Source organism: Antechinus flavipes, chromosome 2, assembly GCF_016432865.1.
Source record: "Antechinus flavipes isolate AdamAnt ecotype Samford, QLD, Australia chromosome 2, AdamAnt_v2, whole genome shotgun sequence".
Taxonomy (NCBI): Eukaryota; Metazoa; Chordata; class Mammalia; order Dasyuromorphia; family Dasyuridae; genus Antechinus; species Antechinus flavipes.
In genome coordinates, this window is record NC_067399.1 from 594,432,686 (window position 1) to 594,451,839 (window position 19,154).

At 31.7% G+C, this 19,154-nt stretch overlaps 1 protein-coding gene across 1 annotated transcript in view; it reads left to right on the plus strand.

Moving 5' to 3' along the window:
• Positions 1-19,154, plus strand: part of ATRNL1 (attractin like 1) — a 1,270,304-nt gene that overhangs the window by 243,401 nt on the left and 1,007,749 nt on the right. The window contains exons 18-19 of the mRNA XM_051981495.1: positions 7,117-7,335; positions 11,765-11,902. Coding sequence (XP_051837455.1) covers positions 7,117-7,335; positions 11,765-11,902 — 357 coding nt within the window. The remainder of the gene's footprint in view (positions 1-7,116; positions 7,336-11,764; positions 11,903-19,154) is intronic.

Sequence of the window (19,154 nt, forward strand, 5' to 3'; positions counted from 1 at the left end):
TAAAGAATAATAAAGAATAAAATTCTTAATTTTATAGTGTGATGCATTTGTGTAATTTCTCATTTACAGATTAACCATGTATAAAATAATATATTTATATCCCAATCATTTGGAAAATTGTAGAAATTTGTGAAATAATTTTTTTTTTGCAAAGAGTTCCCTAGGATTCGTGATATTTCACATTGTTAGTTTTCATTAATGTTGCAAGTACAATATTTTATTTGTTGAAATCATGAATTTGGTTAAAAATAAAAATGATAAATTAAAATATTAATAAAATATATTTGCTAAACTGAAATGAGTTGTGTATCTAAAAGATAAGATGGGAATGATCATCTACATATGGGAATGTTCTCAATTGTCACTGCGTGGTCAAAAACTCAACACATAGTTTTTGAAATTAATTCCAAACCTACACTAAATATAGTAGCCAAGAATAGCACATTTCCAATGTTTTGGCACAATGGCATGTAAAAGCAGTCCTGTATATATAGAATTTTGCAGTGTGGCTAAATTGGCTGGGAATTTAAGCCCTATATCTATCAAGAAATAACATTATGATTTATTGTGAAATAAATTATGTTTTCTGTTGATGTTCTTTATAAAATAATTATCTTGAAAAGAGAGTATTAGTCTTTTTGAAAAGGAACAGTTGGAGGAGATAGTTTTGTGATTTAATTTTCTTATTCTCCTCAATTTATCTCTCTGTAAAAGTTGTTATTTTATCAGTTTGGTTATTCTTGGATTGTTAAAAATCATTCATTTCAAACATTTAAGAGGACAGAATCTAGGATTAAGACTTTTAACATGCAAATTTATGTTATAATTTAAAAGAGAATAATTCCAAAATATTTTTTATAAATTAATAGTTGAATATTTTAATTAAGACTAAGGAGTGAGATTTTAGTACTGAGTGAAAATTGACAGTATTATATTCAAGGAAATAAAGTGCATAACTTTTGAAATGAAACCATATTTAGAGTTTTAGTCTTTAATTTTTTTAGATTATGCATATGAAGCATAATTTGCTAGAAGTTTTAAGAAATGAAATTATCTATGTTTGCATTTTTTTCTAATTGAATGTGCTTTTATGATTGAATGTCATGCATAGCTTTTGTACTTTATGGATGTTTTGTTTCCATAGTATGGACAATTCTTTCCAATGCTGATTATAATCTACATCATGATTCATTAGGCAGCTATTATGAATTGGTATCACCAGAAATATATTCTATTATTTTCCAGAAGTAGATTTTTATGATTTGGGAATAATTGTGGTATCTATCTCTATTAAATAAACAACAACAACAACTTTTTGAGCTCCATATTATTAGGAGCACCATACATTAAGATAAAATTTCTGTGTATTTAAAAATCTTATTGGAATAGTTGAAATTCTTTTAAAATGTTTATTGATTTAATGCCTTTCTTAAAAATAAAGAAAAGTGATGTAATTATGCCTTTATACTTGGAATATTATATTTTCTTTTTAACTTTTTAACCAATCAGGGTCCCTGAACTCTAGAAAATCCTTAAATGTTAAAGCAGTTTTACAATTGCTAAAAATAGTTACTGTAATTTATTATAAAACCTTTTTAAAATCTCTCTTCATTGTCCTTGTACCTACCAAAAAGGCTCTGGACCTGACTTGTTCTACAACTGTATGCTGTGCTAATAAATTGTATAGCTCAGACTTTGTATCCTCAGTTATAAAATTACTTACGACAACAGATAAACCAGTCAGTAGGTTTAGAGGAAATTCTGGCCTCTGACGGGGGTTTCTAAAATAATCCTTTAGAGTATTCCAGTTGAATTTCTCATTGAAAGATTTCTTCACAGAAGGCTATCTCTGAGGTCAAACTTCCCCTTGATCTCAATTCTTAAGTGAAGGCAAGCTTCCATATATTGAGGATTTCCCCTTAAGAGGATAATGGGATTTGGTAAAAGCATGCCAAAGGGAATCCCTATGGAAAAAATTTCTTAGAGCATGGAACCAGGGGAGGATTCCAGTTGAACAGGGAATTGTTGTGTGGAATTTGTTTTAAAATTGTAAGAGATTAAGCTGATAATTTATTTTCTCCTCAATTTGGTACCTGTAGTGTAAGATTTAGACTAAGGCTACTTAGCTAGCCATAGGAAAAAATATCCAAAGTAGATGAAATAGTGGTTCTGCTAGGCTATCCTTTTTGATGGCAATGTGTCTGTCATACCTCAAGGTAGCTCTTTTTTTATCCTGTTTTGTTACTTCTCTCCTGCTTCTTTGTAACTGCTTTCATATACTCCTTTTTTGCTGTTGCTTCCTCTTCTTTACTGCCTTTTGTGTCCTTATCTTATTCTCTTCCCCAAATAACTTCCCCAAATAAATCCCCAATTTCTCTTGAGTTACAAGGACTCACAACTGGTGTTTTCTCTCTTTAAGAAAGATTTTTACATGATCTATCCCAGCTTGATCAGATGGTCAAGATTTGGTATTATCAGGGTATCTGTCTTTTTGATCCTTCTATCTGGAGAAGGAACATTCTCAAATTTGAAGAAGATATAGGAGTCTTTATAATCTAATTTTAGGCCGTCTTTAGGCGTAATGATTACACCTGGAGAGACATGTTTGAACTGATGGAAACTTTTTCTCCCCCAGCAAAAGAACTGCCATTATAGAGGCTATTAATCATCTGGGGTAAGAGGAAGAATTGATCCTGCAACTCCACCAAATTGGCCATTGTAGAACCTATAATGGAAAGTTAACAATCCTGCTGATTATACCAGATTGCTTTTGACTAAAGAGTTCTTAATTAGAGTTATGGAGAGTTGTGCTATCCATCCTGAAAATTGGAGGAAATTACAATAAACAAGAAAAAAGCAAACAACCAACCATCTTTATGATAGATTATATAAAGGTTCTAAGAAGTATGTGAGCTTAAACAAATTCAGCCTTTATCACTCATTCCCAGTCAGAAATAGAAAAGCACTTTTATAAGTGTTGCTTTGAGTGACATGCAAAGCCAGGAGACAAATCTAACAGCTTTGCCCAATATGTTTATGAAGGAAAAGGAAAAGAGGAAGAAATCTAAATTGAAGGACCAAATTGCCATTCTTTGCTTCTTTGCATGAAGAAATTCATGAATCAAGCAAATGGCTTTACTCACACAAGAAGAGTCTTATTGCCTGAGAATAAAAGAAAAAAATGGGATCTTAGGAATAAAAATAATAGTGGGTCTAGCAAAGCCCAGGGAAATTCTGCTGCATGAAGATGCAGGGTAGGAAAGGGCTGTGGATTTTGGAGAGGACGCTTTTGTCTTTCCTGATCTTGATGTCCTTATCCTAGCTATCATAGGCTGTGCTGTCCCCTGCACTGGTGAAACCCATGTCACCTTTAAAATTGGTGACAATCTATGATTTCTGACTCAATAACAGAACTTTTAATTCATTTTTAATGAGTAAACCAGTAATGAGTAAAAAGTAACTGTACTTGTCTTGGGACTTTAAATTTCTAAAGGTTTCAGGAAAACCTCATAGTCTTCCAAAATTATCTGGTAACATGGTACCCACTAGTCCCCTTTCTGTTGAACATTCTTTTTTCATGTACAAATTCCCTGTTAATTCGTTGGGTGAGATGTCCTCTATAAACCTAAGCCTATCATTTCCTGTTCTCCCAGTCATGCTCCATCTTTGCAACTGCCTGAGGATTTCCTCTCTTTTTTTCACTGTCTGTGGAAATACCAAAGAGGCAGTGGAGATATTCTTAGCATCCCTTCTGACAGTTCCAATTCTCTGTGGGCCTTTTCATCTGACATAGAACTCCTAAAGTCTGTCATTCCGATTACAATCAAAATTAGGGAAAGACTTTTGCCATCTTTCTCCAATTCCTCTTTTCCAGAGAGAACATAGAAAGTGTTTTATCCACCACTGACTCTTGTACAATTCTTTGCAATTGAGAAATATAAGCTAGGTCCAGATGGCAAATCTGTTTATTCATAGAAGATTTACATGCTATTACTACTTATCTTATACCCAGGCACCCAGAGTGCCCAGCCCTGTTACCATTTCCTTAATTCCCTGTGAGGCCACCCATTATACTAGGATAGAGTTTGCTCAGCTTTTTTTTTTTTTTTTTTTGGATAATTCAGTATACCTAGATACTCAGCATTTATTTGCCTTCATCTGGAAGAACACACACTGGACATGGATTTATTTACTTCTAGGGTAGACAGAAAGTCCTACCCCATTTTATCAAAACCTACAGCAAAGTCTAGCTTTCATCACTTTCAAGGACTCATCTTTATTGCGATACATTAATGACCTCTTACTAGCAGCATCCTGTTTGTCAAAATGACAGCTATCACCTTCAACACCATCAGAGAGACCACAAAGTCTCTAAACCAGAAGTTCAGTTCAGTGGTGTCTACCTCGTATAGAAGATTTTATTTTCATTTTATCTACTGGCACCCTCCACCATTTCCCTTAAATTTATGCAAGCCTTACAGAAGCTTTCTAGTCCCACAAACAGAAGATTACAATGCTCCATTCTTGGAACAGCTGGATTTTGTCAACAGTGGATCCTGTCTTTTTGGTGAGACCACTGAACTACAATTTCTTTAATTTCTTTCTTTAATTTTCTTTGATTAAAGATTTTGCTCCAAAAACTTTGCAAACTTGACCAGTAATACTAATTTTGCTCTGGTGTATTTCAAAATGGTCTTGTAGTTCACCTCTGTGGTGGGACTCCCAGATTATAGCAACCCTTTAGTTATATGTTTGGCTTTAAAATCTACTTTAAAATCTGGCTAGTTATTGCTGACCAACTCATTCAGGGGAGATCTTTCCTGACTCTTGGGATACAGCTCGATTTGTTGCAAATGTTCTCCTGAAAGATATTGTTGCCTATTTTGGCCCTCCAGCCTGCATTGAGTCTGACAGGAATATCTACTTTACTGATTCTCTTCTAGCCTGGATTTATTCTTGCCTAGGGGTAATCCTAGGATTTCATCCTCAAAGGTCAAGTCAAGTCAAGCATGGGAACAACTATGATTTCAAGTTATGTGCTGAAACCTGCCTGAAGTGGCCTGATGTTTTTTTCTCTGATTTTTCTGTATCTGTACAGCAGACTAAAGGGGAAATTATATATATCTTCTTTTGAAATGCTTTTCTGATACCTTTCTCCTTCTGCCCTACCATCCAAGCCAGACTTTTTTTCCCAGTGCACCTATTTTTGTTAAGAAGAGAGATCTACATTGCTTCTTAGATACAGGAACTACAAACCAGGCTGTGGGAACTCCATGGCATAGGAGCAGCATCACAGCCTTGGCTACTGGACTTTTCATTCTGTGATTATGAACCTGGTGCTAAAGTCTACATCAAGAATTTCCAATGGAAAAATAACAAGAGCAAAAATAATTTTTCTAATGGATCAATGGCAGTCAGCTATCTGGCGAAGGCCTATTTCAAGCGCTACTGACCACTGTAACAGCAATCAGTAATGGAGAAGAAGATTCCTGGACCCTTTGACATTCTCCTAACTACATTATTCATTCCTGCTTTTACATATCCTATCCTTAGCTGGGATTTTTCTGTTTACTCCTCACGTGAAAATAGGAAAAGACTTACTGCCAAGATCAATATCTTTGGGACAGCAGGATATTGTCTTAAAACTTTTGGGCCTTATGGGTGATGGGTGTGCCATTTTGTGCATTAGGGAGGCTGAAATCTATGGATCATTCTCCCCATTAATGAGAAGGAGACCATTGTATACCTCAATGAGAAGAAAAAGTGGAAGACACTACAAATTGAGGAAAGTAACAATTCGTCCTTTTGGTTTAAAGGCCCTTCTTTCTACTTTCTTGTTGTAGATTTCATCATTGCCTTACAGGGAATTTGTGCTGTGATTAATCAGTCATGTTGTTCTTATATCAAATGAGGGGGAAGAATTGACACCAGCCTTTATAAGAATTAGCAAATTATAGCAGCAGCACAACTACCCACTCCAAGTGATCCCTTAGTGGAATCCATCTCATTGGATACATTGGCTGTAGGGAAATAGCCTGGTAACCCTCTATTGGCAAATGAGCATTTTCAAGATAATTGGGGGAAAGGGGTCTTTAAACCTAGGGGATATATTTTTACTTTCCTCAATTTGTAATGTCCTTGTCCTTTTACCTAATTGGGACATGTAATAGTTCTATTCTCACTCATGGGGAGGATGATTCATGGATCTGGGTTTCCCTGATGCACATGATGGCTCACTCAGCTCACTGATGCAAGTAGATGTAACCAATTAGAATCCCTAAATCATGGAAAGTCCCTAAATTTTAAAATGCTAAAACTTTAAAAATAGTAATTGTAGTTTATTATAAAAACTCTTGTAAATCTCTCTTCATTGTCCTTATGCCTACTAAGGAAACTCTGGACTTGATTTGTTCCATAATTGCATACTGTACGAATAAATTATTAAGCTGAGATTTTGTTTCTTCAGTTATCATAAAACTACTTGCAGCATAGGCCATATTGTTTTTACTCATTTCAGCCAATCAGTCAATGAGAATTCATTAAATGTGCAAATTGACCTAAGGTTTTGGCTATTGATAGGTTTTAGGGAAACTCTATTTCCTATCTGTCTTTATGTCAGTATATATCTATCCAGTATGAGTATGATATTTTGCATGTTTGTATATTTTGAATAACAATTTGAGGCATTTCAGTTAGGACTTTTAACATTTTTAGATGAGGAGAAAAATATTGATCGGTACTATGAAAGTCAGCATTGCTCTGGAGAATTGTTAATTTATGATCCATCATTATACAATTTAATAATTTAATAAAATTTGAGAAAAGATATATACATATCCATATATTTAAACTATTTTGTCTGACAGTAGTGTTTTCTTTATAATGTATAGTAGACAAATTTCTTAACAATTGATTTTTTAAGTTTTCTAATTAATTTTTGATCGCTTGCCTTAAAACGAAAATTAATAACAGGCCATCATTTTACTTTAGTTTCATAGTTTTCTATTTTCAACTTATCTAGATAGCAACCTGAAGAGCTATTATGCTACTTTTTTCTTTACAAAATGAAGAATACGTCATTTAATGTTTATTAATATCAAATCTTCTGTCATGCAGCTCAGAATTGTTCTGGATTAAGAACATGTGGACAGTGTTTAGAACAACCTGGGTGTGGTTGGTGCAATGATCCTAGTAACACTGGGAAAGGACACTGCATCGAAGGCTCTTCAAGAGGACCTATGAAACTTATTGGGATGCATACTAATGAGATGATTCTTGACACAAGTCTTTGTCCGAAAGAGAAAAGTTATGAATGGTCTTTTATCTATTGCCCAGGTAAGAACTGACATTATGAAATTGATTTAAGTTTGAACCAAATGAACCAAACTCAGTTTGTTTGAAAATGGTACTGGGAATTTTCCACTGGAAGTCTAAGCTGATTATATGACTTAAATTATTTAAAAGAATTTTCAGAAATGTTATTGCTTTAATAATCAGATGCCAGAATAGGCTTCTAAATAGGCCTCTGATAAACTTTCCTAAAGATAGATGTCTGCTTTTTGCTGAATATGGACCTAGTATCCTTTCCAGTTAAAAAAAAAATAAACAAACCTTTGTAATTAAATTTTATTTTGGAATACCTCCACAGGATCTAGTTTGACTATATTCCAATTTTTAATCTATACTCTTTTGCTTTGCTTTACATAGAATCATATATTTGGAAAAAATTTTGTGGATTGTCTAATTCAACTTTCCAGACAATGTGGGAATCACCTCTACAGTATTCCTAAAAATTAGTCTCAGTCTGAACACTTATAATGATGAAGACCCATTATCTAACAATACAAATGATTTGAATTTTGAACAACTTCAGTTACTCAAATATTCTTTCTTATATTGAGCTAAAACTAACCACCTTATAACTTCATAGATGATCATAGATCATTTTATGATTTAGTTCTAATTGCTTAGGGAGTTAGATAAAATTATATATAAATAAATGCATACATATATATGGAGAGATGTTTATATATAGTTACATGACATATCTATATATGTCAATTAATATATGTAATATATTTATGTCTTTCTTATTGAGTCATATCAGTCTTCTCTGACTCTTCATAACCTCATTTTTATTTGATTTTTTTTGGCAAAGATATTAGAGTGATTTGCCATTTTTTTTCCTCCAGCTCATTTTATAGACCATGACTTTTAAAACTTTTTCCATTGTAGCCTCTTCTAATATTCTTCTTAAGAAGCTCATTTATAGCTTATTTAATTTTTTTTCTAAAATAGGCTTATTTAAATATTCTATTTCCCATTTTTATAAGGTAGTTTGTATTTTTGTAAATATTCTTCATTTCACTTAAATAGTTAAATCCATTGGCATATAATTGGGCAGAATAATGTCTAATAATTGCTTTGATTTCATTTTCATTGTTACCCTTATCATTTTTGATAACTAGTAATTTGGTTTTCTTCTTTTTTGTTTTGGTCCTATTAACAATTTATAACTCCTTTTTGTAGCTTTAATCAATGGTTGTCTTACATCCAATTTTATTTATTTCATTTTTAATTTTTAGGATTCCAATTTGGTATTTATTTGGGGGTTTTAATTCTTCTTTTTCTCATTTGTAATTGAATGTCCAGTTCATTGATTTCCCCTGGTGTAAGCATTTAGATATACATATTTTCTTCTGATTACTGCTTTTGTTGCATAGGCTGTTGATATCTTCTTTCACTTAAAAATTGTATTTAATAAAAATATTTATTGTTTCTGTTACTTGTTCTTTAACCTACTCATTCTAAAGTATATAGTCATTAATTTTAAATCTATATTTTCATGGTCTCTTATTAAATATAATTTTATTGCATTATGATTTGAAAAGGATTCATTCAACATTTTTACTCTTGTTCATTTAGCTATAAAAAATTTTAATACCCTAATATATGGACAATTTTTGTAAAGGTACCATGTACCTTCCTTTATACTCTTAATCCAATATAATAATTACAATAATCCTGCCCTTTACAACTTTCAATTTGTACTTTTTTTGTAAAAGAATTTTGAGAAATGTCATACTATTTGTTTGAATAGCCATTCCTTCTAAGTTGCAAATTGCACATCTCAACAGTTTGGATACCTAATGGCCAAGTAGTTCAAAATTAACCAATTGTTAACTTACCATGATTTTGTGTTAAACAATCCAATTGTGGAAAACAGAGCTCAGAAGAAGGCAGTTCAACTTAACTTTTCTAGACAAGAAAAGCAGATGCAGCCAGCTTTTTACTCACTAACATTCTATATAGTCTAAATGGACGTTACTCTTTCTTTCTATTCAGAAACTTCAGAATTTTTTTTCTCTGCTTTCCCTTCTGTGGGCAGAAGTCTACAGCACAAATAAGCAAATCATTTCTAGGAGGTTTCACCACTTCTCAAGCTCTAGGGCATTGCTGGGAACTTTTTTTTCTCCCAAGGGCCATTTGGATGTTAGTAACATCATTTGTGGGTCTTATAAAATTATCAACGTAAAAACTCAAGTAGTAGGAAGTTGTTATACCTAGTTTTTAGCACACTATCACCTGTGGTTGTCTTGGCAAGTCCAGACCAAGTGATTTTGGGCGGCTTTTATGAACTGCTGGCCAGAAATTCCCCATGCCTGTTCTAAGGAAAGAGCAAACAAATTGTCTCCAATTAAGTCAAATCTTTTTCCAACCAATAAAAAATCATATATAGCTCATTTAAAAAATCTGTTCTGGTAGATCTGATTGGGAATCCTTGCGGTTTCTTGAATCTTCTCTTGTCAGGTTCTATATTCTCCATACTTTCTACAAATTTGAATAATTTAAATCAGACTCTCCTAGCAATCCATAAGTTAACTCTTCATTTAAAAATTAAGAAATCACCAAATTTTCCCTATAAAATTTGTAGTTCTTATGTCATCATCCTTGAGTCTCAAAACAGTTATATCATTTTAAATTTATATAAGTTTTAGTCTCCTAAATCTTAACAAATGAGCTAGATAAGCAAAATATTTTGCTGCTAAAAGTCCTTAACATGGTCCATTATGTCATTTTTTTTCCTTGCAAGTATATTCCTTTGTGCTCACATTTTTCTAGTTTTTAAGATATAAGTTCTTTTCCTCTCTGACTTAAACCAAACACTTCAAACACAAATGTGGCATAAGTTATCCTCATACATCTGTTACAAGATAATGTAAATCTTTGTTTTTATTCTATAATTTATTTTCTGTATCAAACTACTTAAAATCTATCTGAAAATCGTTTTTCTGCATTTTAATAGGTTTTACTAAAGCAAAGTTTTCATTCCATCAAAATATACGCCTCTAAGACAACATTTTAAATGATTTGTCAGTTAATATAACTTTTTCTTTATATAAATTTTTTTTCCATTTTGCAGTAAGCTACTTCATATGAAAAGTACAATGCTTTAAAAAAGATAATATATTACACTACTTTACTAACCACACAACTGTTATTTAAGGACTAATCTAGTTAAGTTGAGAATATCATATATTGTAGCTGGCCTCAGCAATTCTGCTATAACTTTTCCTTAGTCATAGAATATTATGATTTACATTGTTGAAAGGAATTCCCATACTGATACAAGCAGTGATCTTTGAACTGTTACCATGTACCATAAAAACTACTCTATAAATTTCTCTATAAACATATTAAATCTGAATCCCAAAGGAAAATAGGGCCTATTGAATGCCCAGGTAGAAAAACAAAGAGATAAATCAGTCAGTATTAATTAATTAATTATGATATAATAAGATTATGTTACATGACTCGTTTTCCTGAGTTAAAATCTGAACTCAGACAAAGTTATGTGGCCCTAGTCAAGTCACTTATCTCTATTGCCTCATTATCTTCATATATAAAATAAGCTGGAGAAGGAATGGAAAACCACTCTCGTATCTTTGGCAAGAAAAGCTCAAATGGGGTCATGAAGAGTTGACGTTACTGTAAAATGACTAACAGAAACAATATTAATAAGAACTGTGTTAAATGCTGAAATATAAAAGTATCCTTTATGATCAGTTATATGATATTCCAAGATTATTATTGGAATTTCAACTGTTGAAAATGAATTTGCCTAACATTAAATAAGTATTTATATTAAATGACACTAAAATACAAATTTTATTAATTTCAATATTTCTGTATTTTATGCTACCAAATTGTATTGCCTGTTTTTAAAAATATTTATTATTATTATTATTATTTAAGTGCAAATTATAGTCCTTTAACATTATTATGTTCCATATTATTACAATGAACATTTTTGGAAGTTGCATTTGTTGAAGAATCATTTAGGGTGAAATCATAGTAGTTTTTTGTTTTCAGTTATGGTTTTTATATTTTCATTTAGTTTCTAAGACTTGCATTTTGGAAGACATAAGGTACAAAACACAAAATAAATTTTATGTAGTTTTTGATAAATACCTTCAACAATATGAGGATCTAGATAGAAAATTGAATTTGAAACTGATACCTAAAAGTGACTTAGAAATTCTGTTTCAACTTATTATTATTATATAGTACATTATATATATTATTTATATATTTATTTTAGATAAATATATTTTTATATAATACATATAAAATATATTTATATATTATATTATTAGCATAATAATATTACTCCAACATTCAAAGTTTCTCTAAATGCCTAGCATGTTCATACTTCCAAAAGAACTCTGAAAGAAATATTTGTAATTGTGTATGTTCTCTCCAGCTTGCCAGTGTAATGGACACAGCACTTGCATCAACAATAATGTTTGTGAGCAATGTAAAAATCTTACTACAGGGAAGCAATGTCAGGACTGTATGCCAGGATACTATGGAGATCCAACCAATGGAGGGCAGTGTACAGGTAAGATTTTTTTTTTTTTAATCCTTTAATAATTTGATTTTACCGCAAAGAAGAAATTTCTCAACTGAGAAAAGCACAGATTTGAGAACAAATTGTTTTTATCTACTAGCCTCCCAATTTTGAAAGTGGATATTCTCTTTTTGTAGCATTTTTTCCAATTTGCTTCTGTAATTAGACTTTATCAACAACTGCTGAACTAGTATTAAATCCGTACTTACAACTGATAGGTACATAATTTGCAACTTTTATCTACCATAAATAATACTGTTAGGAATATTTTGATTCCTCTCTTTCTGTATTTGCATTGGTGTTAGCATCCAGTAGTGAGATCATTGGGGTTGCTAGGTGTATAGGTCTAGAATTAGGAGGCTTTCAATTTGAATTCAGTCTCAGACACTTGTGAGCAAAGAATCTATACAAGCCACTTGACCCTGTTTTCCTCAATTTCTTAATCTATAAAATGAGCTAGAGAGGGAAATGGCAAGTCATTCCAATATCTTTGTCAAGAAAATCCCAAATGGGTTCATGAACAATTACAATAACAAAAAAGGAATCATATTACATGAAAACATATGAATTGTTTATTAACTTTTCTCAAGTGATTTCACATTGTCTTTAAGAAAAATATACATATATGTATACATATATACATATTGGTTTTTTGTTTTTGTTTTTTCAAGAGCTTATTATATACCTAGCCTTTTAGGTAATTAGCCCTTTAAAATCACATGACTTCCATTTTTTCCTCCTTCAACTATATACAGAGATGATCATAAACCTTCAATTAATCATGACTCATCTCTTTTTCATCTCCATTCTTCAGAATTTTGAAAATTGTCTCTCTGACCAAAGTCTCCTAGTCTTCAAACTCTCCTTTTTGCTTTTTCCCTGCTGAGTGATGAGTTAGTTCTCTCCACTTCTCCCTTTTCTCATAGTCTATTATCCTTGTTCTGGCTTCCCCTTTTCTATTTTTTACTAAGATTCTGTATTTGTGTGGTTTTGATGTCTGTACAATATCAACTTCATTTGAAACCCTGCTCCCTTATTGATAGTGACACCTGGTCAAATCCTAGACCTGATTTTTCTTAATCTATCTTCTCCATTACTGAGTGCTCTTTCATAGTTTCAGATTAATATTAATTGGTTTTGCTATAAGTTTATGCTAATTCATGCAAGTGACTTCAAATTTTTCTCTTCAGGTTTTTTAAGAATATTGTTCTTCCTCTCTTTTATACCTCTGCTTCTCAATTATCACTTCTCTTCCTTATTTTCAATCTCATTTTATCCAGTTGTCTCCTACAAAATATAGCCAAATCTCCCTAAATTAAAAAAAGAACAACAAATCTTTATTCAAACCTATAATTCCTTCAAATCACAATCCTATGTTTTTTTCCCCTCCCTTTTATGTTCAATCTCTGGAAAGAATTGTCTACACTTTATTCAGATTATTTTTCCTTCCCTAGTCACTTTGCTTCTCTCTAGAATTATCATTGATATCTTGAATGCTTTTTAAGCATTTAAGTGACATTTCCCCTCATCTTTGGAAGAGTAATTTAATTTGTGCGTCTATCACTTTATCAGTAAAATGAGGATAAGAGCACCTAAGTCACAGATTTTTTTGTATGTTTTACATAGTTAAAGTGCTAAAAAAATGGTTAGCTATTATTATTGTCATTATTTGTATTATTTATCTCTACAGATTTTGATGTTGAAAACTATACCCTTTAATTAGAAACTCTTTCTAACCATAGCACTACTTTCTTGTTTTTCCTCCAAATCTAGTTAATCATTTCTCACTCTCCTTTGCTATCATCATCTTTTTAATAAACCACTAAATGAGATACATTCTTTATATTTTTATATAAAATTCTTATTTTTATTATGAATTTAACAATTTTTTACCCCTCTATGATCTCATTAATACTGATTCCTTAGATTTATTTACCATCTTTCTAGACATATCCATCTGTTTCTAGTTTGTCTTCTCTAACAAAAATAGTCACAATCCCTCAGATATGATAACCAGTCAAGAATACTTTTTGTCCTTCTTTCTTAGCTAGCTCAGACAACTTCTAGTTGAATGATTTAGTATTGACTCAACTGTCTTGAATTGCTGTTTTAACTCCAATGTAGTACATTGCTATGGATAAAAGGCTCACAGCATACAGTTTAGACATAAGATAATAGAAAGTTGTTTTATTCATCTTTATTATTTTTGGCATAAAGAAACATTGGTCTCCTTTCAGGCAAACAAAGTTTTCAATACTAACCATCTTCTTCAATATTTATAGAATACAGAAAGCATATAATCATGCTGGATTTATAATTGACCTGCTACTTTTGGAGCATTTTGTTATTTTCCAGGGCATGAGAGAGAGGCTTCCAAATCTGCAAGTCTGTTATTATCCATGAGTTCAATACAGGACAGTCCCAAGTTTTTGGCTGGGTTTTTATAAGGCCTAGAGTAAAGAAAAACAAAAAAACTTGGGTATGCATATGACTGCCTCCAAAAGGGAAAGCACAGAATACTGCTCTTTATGTCATTGAAGTATAACTATGTGTGATTAAGGCTGGTGACAGCAGGTTTCATGATAGTAATGAGACCTACATCCCAGAATATGTATGATAAAGCAAGAAGTGAAATGAATGGAGAGGCAGACAGACAGACAAGGGATAGATAGATATCAGAGTTTATGGATTAGAGTGTGTGTGTGTGTGTGTGTGTGTGTGTGTAATGAATGGATGATTAAATATTGGAGTGAATATAAAATAGAATTCATGAGTATGAATGCATTATTCAGTGTGAGGGCATGAGAAAAGTCATCCAAATGGCCATCCTTGGAGCCAATTGTTGAACAAGTTCTGTGGCCAGACCAAGGCAGGCAGCTACTGCCTGAGAAGCTGACTGGAAAAGTGTGACTTTTGGTTATTGTTTTTGTTTTTATGTGGCAATATCTGCTTTCTGAGGACTATAATGATGACCTAAGTAGGTGCAAATATCTGTTTTACATTGCTTTGAGCTTCAGTTGTCTCCATAGATGAAAAGAAATATTTTGGAGGAAATTTCATAGAGTAGTTTGAATATAAGTGCATTTTGCAACAAGTGGGAAGTTTTTGAGACACTTTGTTTATCAGTAACAGTATACCAGTAAGCTTATATTTTTGCCAATTGAAACCATCACAAATATACATTCTAATTTTTTGACTTTTTTAAAAAAATAAATAAAATGTGAAACATGTATGCATTTTTTATGCTATAGCTAATCAGCAGCATTTGTTAATATGTTAAATAATCTAACAATAATTAAATTTGTTAACCAGCTATTAATATTATGGTTATTAGTGAAAACAGCTTATCATGATTACCTGCTCTGAGCTACCCAGTTTTCCTGAGGCTTTTCACTCATAACTGCTACAGAAAAATGTTTACTTAAGGAGTGAGAGATTTTAATGGTTGGATTATATTATAAGATGTAGTTTATATTATCTGATATTTGTTTATTTTCTCTATATTACATTCATACTATCATCTTTTTACTTCTTAAGGCCTACAATTCTTCACTAATGCATTAACTCCAGGAAATATTTAAAAAATTAGCTACTATTTTTGTCTTAAAAAGGAGATGAGTAGGTACATATAATTAAAAAAAAACTTATAAGAAGAATGGTATTTTCTGTTTTATCAGTGATTCTTTTGGCATCCCTTCCCCTTCTAGAGATGATACATTCTACATAGTATAAACTCTATATCAACAATTCAACATGTAGTATTAGATTCCAAAGTTTCACATCCAGTAACCTGAAGCATAATAAACTAAAATAATTTTCAAGAGAATGGGAAGATTAATATCTCTCCTTATTGACAGTTACACATTTTCTGGTGGTTTATGAAGCTTTAAATAATACTTAATAGTTCCCTTGTTTCTTGAAGTTGATAAAATGTTCTTTTGCTGTCTATAGGGAGGCTATGGCAATGTGATATATGAATGTCATTTTTATTCTTTGGGGATACATTAGCTATCTAACCAAATAAGCACTATGTCACCTCTGGTGAATTATATTTAATGTAATAATGACTAAAATCAATTTATAAGTCTTGTAAAATGATAAATTTTACCACTTGTTTCTTCATTCCCAGTTGTAACTAATAGAGGGGAGTTCATTTTTTATTAGCACAATGCTTTTTTTCCTTTCTAAAAGAATATATAACTGCTACAGAAAAATGTTTACTTAAGGAGTGAGAGATTTTAATGGTTGGATTATATTATAAGATGTAGTTTATATTATCTGATATTTGTTTATTTTCTCTATATTACATTCATACTATCATCTTTTTACTTCTTAAGGCCTACAATTCTTCACTAATGCATTACTCCAGGAAATATTTAAAAAATTAGCTACTATTTTTGTCTTAAAAAGGAGATGAGTAGGTACATATAATTAAAAAAAAACTTATAAGAAGAATGGTATTTTCTGTTTTATCAGTGATTCTTTTGGCATCCCTTCCCCTTCTAGAGATGATACATTCTACATAGTATAAACTCTATATCAACAATTCAACATGTAGTATTAGATTCCAAAGTTTCACATCCAGTAACCTGAAGCATAATAAACTAAAATAATTTTCAAGAGAATGGGAAGATTAATATCTCTCCTTATTGACAGTTACACATTTTCTGGTGGTTTATGAAGCTTTAAATAATACTTAATAGTTCCCTTGTTTCTTGAAGTTGATAAAATGTTCTTTTGCTGTCTATAGGGAGGCTATGGCAATGTGATATATGAATGTCATTTTTATTCTTTGGGGATACATTAGCTATCTAACCAAATAAGCACTGTGTCACCTCTGGTGAATTATATTTAATGTAATAATGACTAAAATCAATTTATAAGTCTTGTAAAATGATAAATTTTACCACTTGTTTCTTCATTCCCAGTTGTAACTAATAGAGGGGAGTTCATTTTTTATTAGCACAATGCTTTTTTTCCTTTCTAAAAGAATATATAACTTCTACATTTATCTTTTTTAAAAAAAATAATGCTTTCTATATATGCTTGGGGTTCAGTTTTATTGTGATTCCTTGTTAGATTGGAACATTTTAAAATTGCTAAGAACTTTATAGAAGTTATTACCTAAATGTTTTGGGGGAATCTCTTTATACTGATTATTTATGTTCTATAAGTTCCAAGGTAACATTAATGTTAACAGTATTTTGTTTCCCAGTAACAGAGAGGAGACATGTTATAGTTATCTTTAGTCTGTGTTTTATTAGGATTTTTTTCTTCTATACTATTGTAGCCATAGAATTTAGTACATTTGGAAAACAAACTTTATTGGAAGTAGTTTTTCTCTCCTATCTTCTCTGACGTCTTCTACTAGATTGATATTTCTGATAGATTTGCACTAGATCTCTTCTGTGTGTGAAAGTGCTCTCACTTTATCCAGATTTTTCTAGAATACTTTGTTTGGATTTTTTTTCCCAGCTGTCTTATACTTAATAAATTTTTGCTGAATTGTCTAACTGAATATTCACATGTCACTAATTTGGAAATAGAACAAAAACTTGTAAACTTGATTTTTAAAAATGTTGGTTAAATTGCAAGATAAATATACCATTTATTCATTCAACAACCCCTTATTAAATTAATAATAATAGCTAGCACTTACATTTTGCCTACTATGTGCCTGGTTCTTCCCTTGGAGCTAGATACTATTTTTATCTTTATTTTACAGTTGAGGAAACTGAGGCAAACAGTGGTTGATTTGCTCAAGTTTAATAGGCTAATAGATAGTGACTCTTTCCACTTGACCCCCTAAATGCCTGTTAATGCTTAGTGTGTACAAAATAGTGTGTGGGTGCTGTTGGGGAAGACAAAGAAAATTAAGATATGGTCATTACCTGAATGAACAAGGATCAATGAAATGGACTGTTTTGTTTGTTTGCTTGCTTGTTTTGATGCTGATGTTTCCTTTACTGATCACATATCATAACCCTTCTATAATTTAGTAGGTGGCATTTGATTATTGCTATGGCTAAGAAACTCATAATCCTGTCCCATACCTGGTATGACCCTTTCCTTATGTGGCTAACTTAGTCTTGTATAGCAGACACTTGTTTTTATCAGACCTTTAATAAGTCTTATATTAAGGGAATACAATAGTTGCACAATCAGGCAACACTAAACAGTAACAGTAATTCATTATAAAATGTGAAAGAAAAAACTCTATGTTATATGAAGTCCATGTCTAGAAAGTTTACTTCTTACTGGGTAGAATAGAAAGGATTTAATGAAAAGATGTGGTATATAAACTGGGTAAGATTTTTAAAGGTGAATTTTGGGTACATTCTAGATGTCAATCAGTCAGTTAGCATTTATTGAGTACCTATTATATGCCAGGCATTGTATTAGATATAGAGGATACACAGAAAAACAAAACTCTCTACTCTTAAGGAGATAATAAGGAATGGCACAGTCATTTACAGCAATCTATGACTATACATTTTTACAACTCAGGCCCTGATATATTTGATATATCTTTCCACAGCAGAATTACCTCTTTTGCAACTTTCCTAAACCTTTTTAATCTTCTCGCTTTAATCTTCTAATTATATTCTCTGTCCAGCAGTCACAGCTGTGCATCTTAGTTCCTACTTTTCACTCTTTGAGGTTTCTTCTATGGACATTCTAGCCTTGTCCAAGTTTGGGTTTTGGTCTGCCCTGTCACCACAGTAGCTTTCTGATTCTTTTCTGTTTCTTGCTCATTTTCTTCACTCTTTTTTGTTATATATATATATATATTTTACTTTTATAGTTGAACTCTACTCTTGGGGCAAAGGGAGTGCTGTCCCAAGATTCCTGTGTAGCTCTTTTTGTTTTTTTTTTTTTTAATAACTTTTTATTGACAGAACCCATGCCAGGGTAATTTTTTACAGCTTTATCCCTTGCACTCACTTCTGTTCCGATTTTTACCTTCCCCCAGATGACAAGCAGTCCTATACATGTTAAATAGGTTACAGTATATCCTAGATACAATATATGTGTGTAGAACTGAATAGTTCTCTTGTTGCACAGGGAGAATTGGATTCAGGAAGTATAAATAACCCGGGAAGAAAAACAAAAATGCAAACAGTTTATATTCATTTCCCAGTGTTCTTTCTTTGGGTATAGCTGCTTTTGTCCATCCTTGATCAATTGAAACTCAGTTAGGTCTCTTTGTCGAAGAAATACATTCCATCAGAATACATCCTCA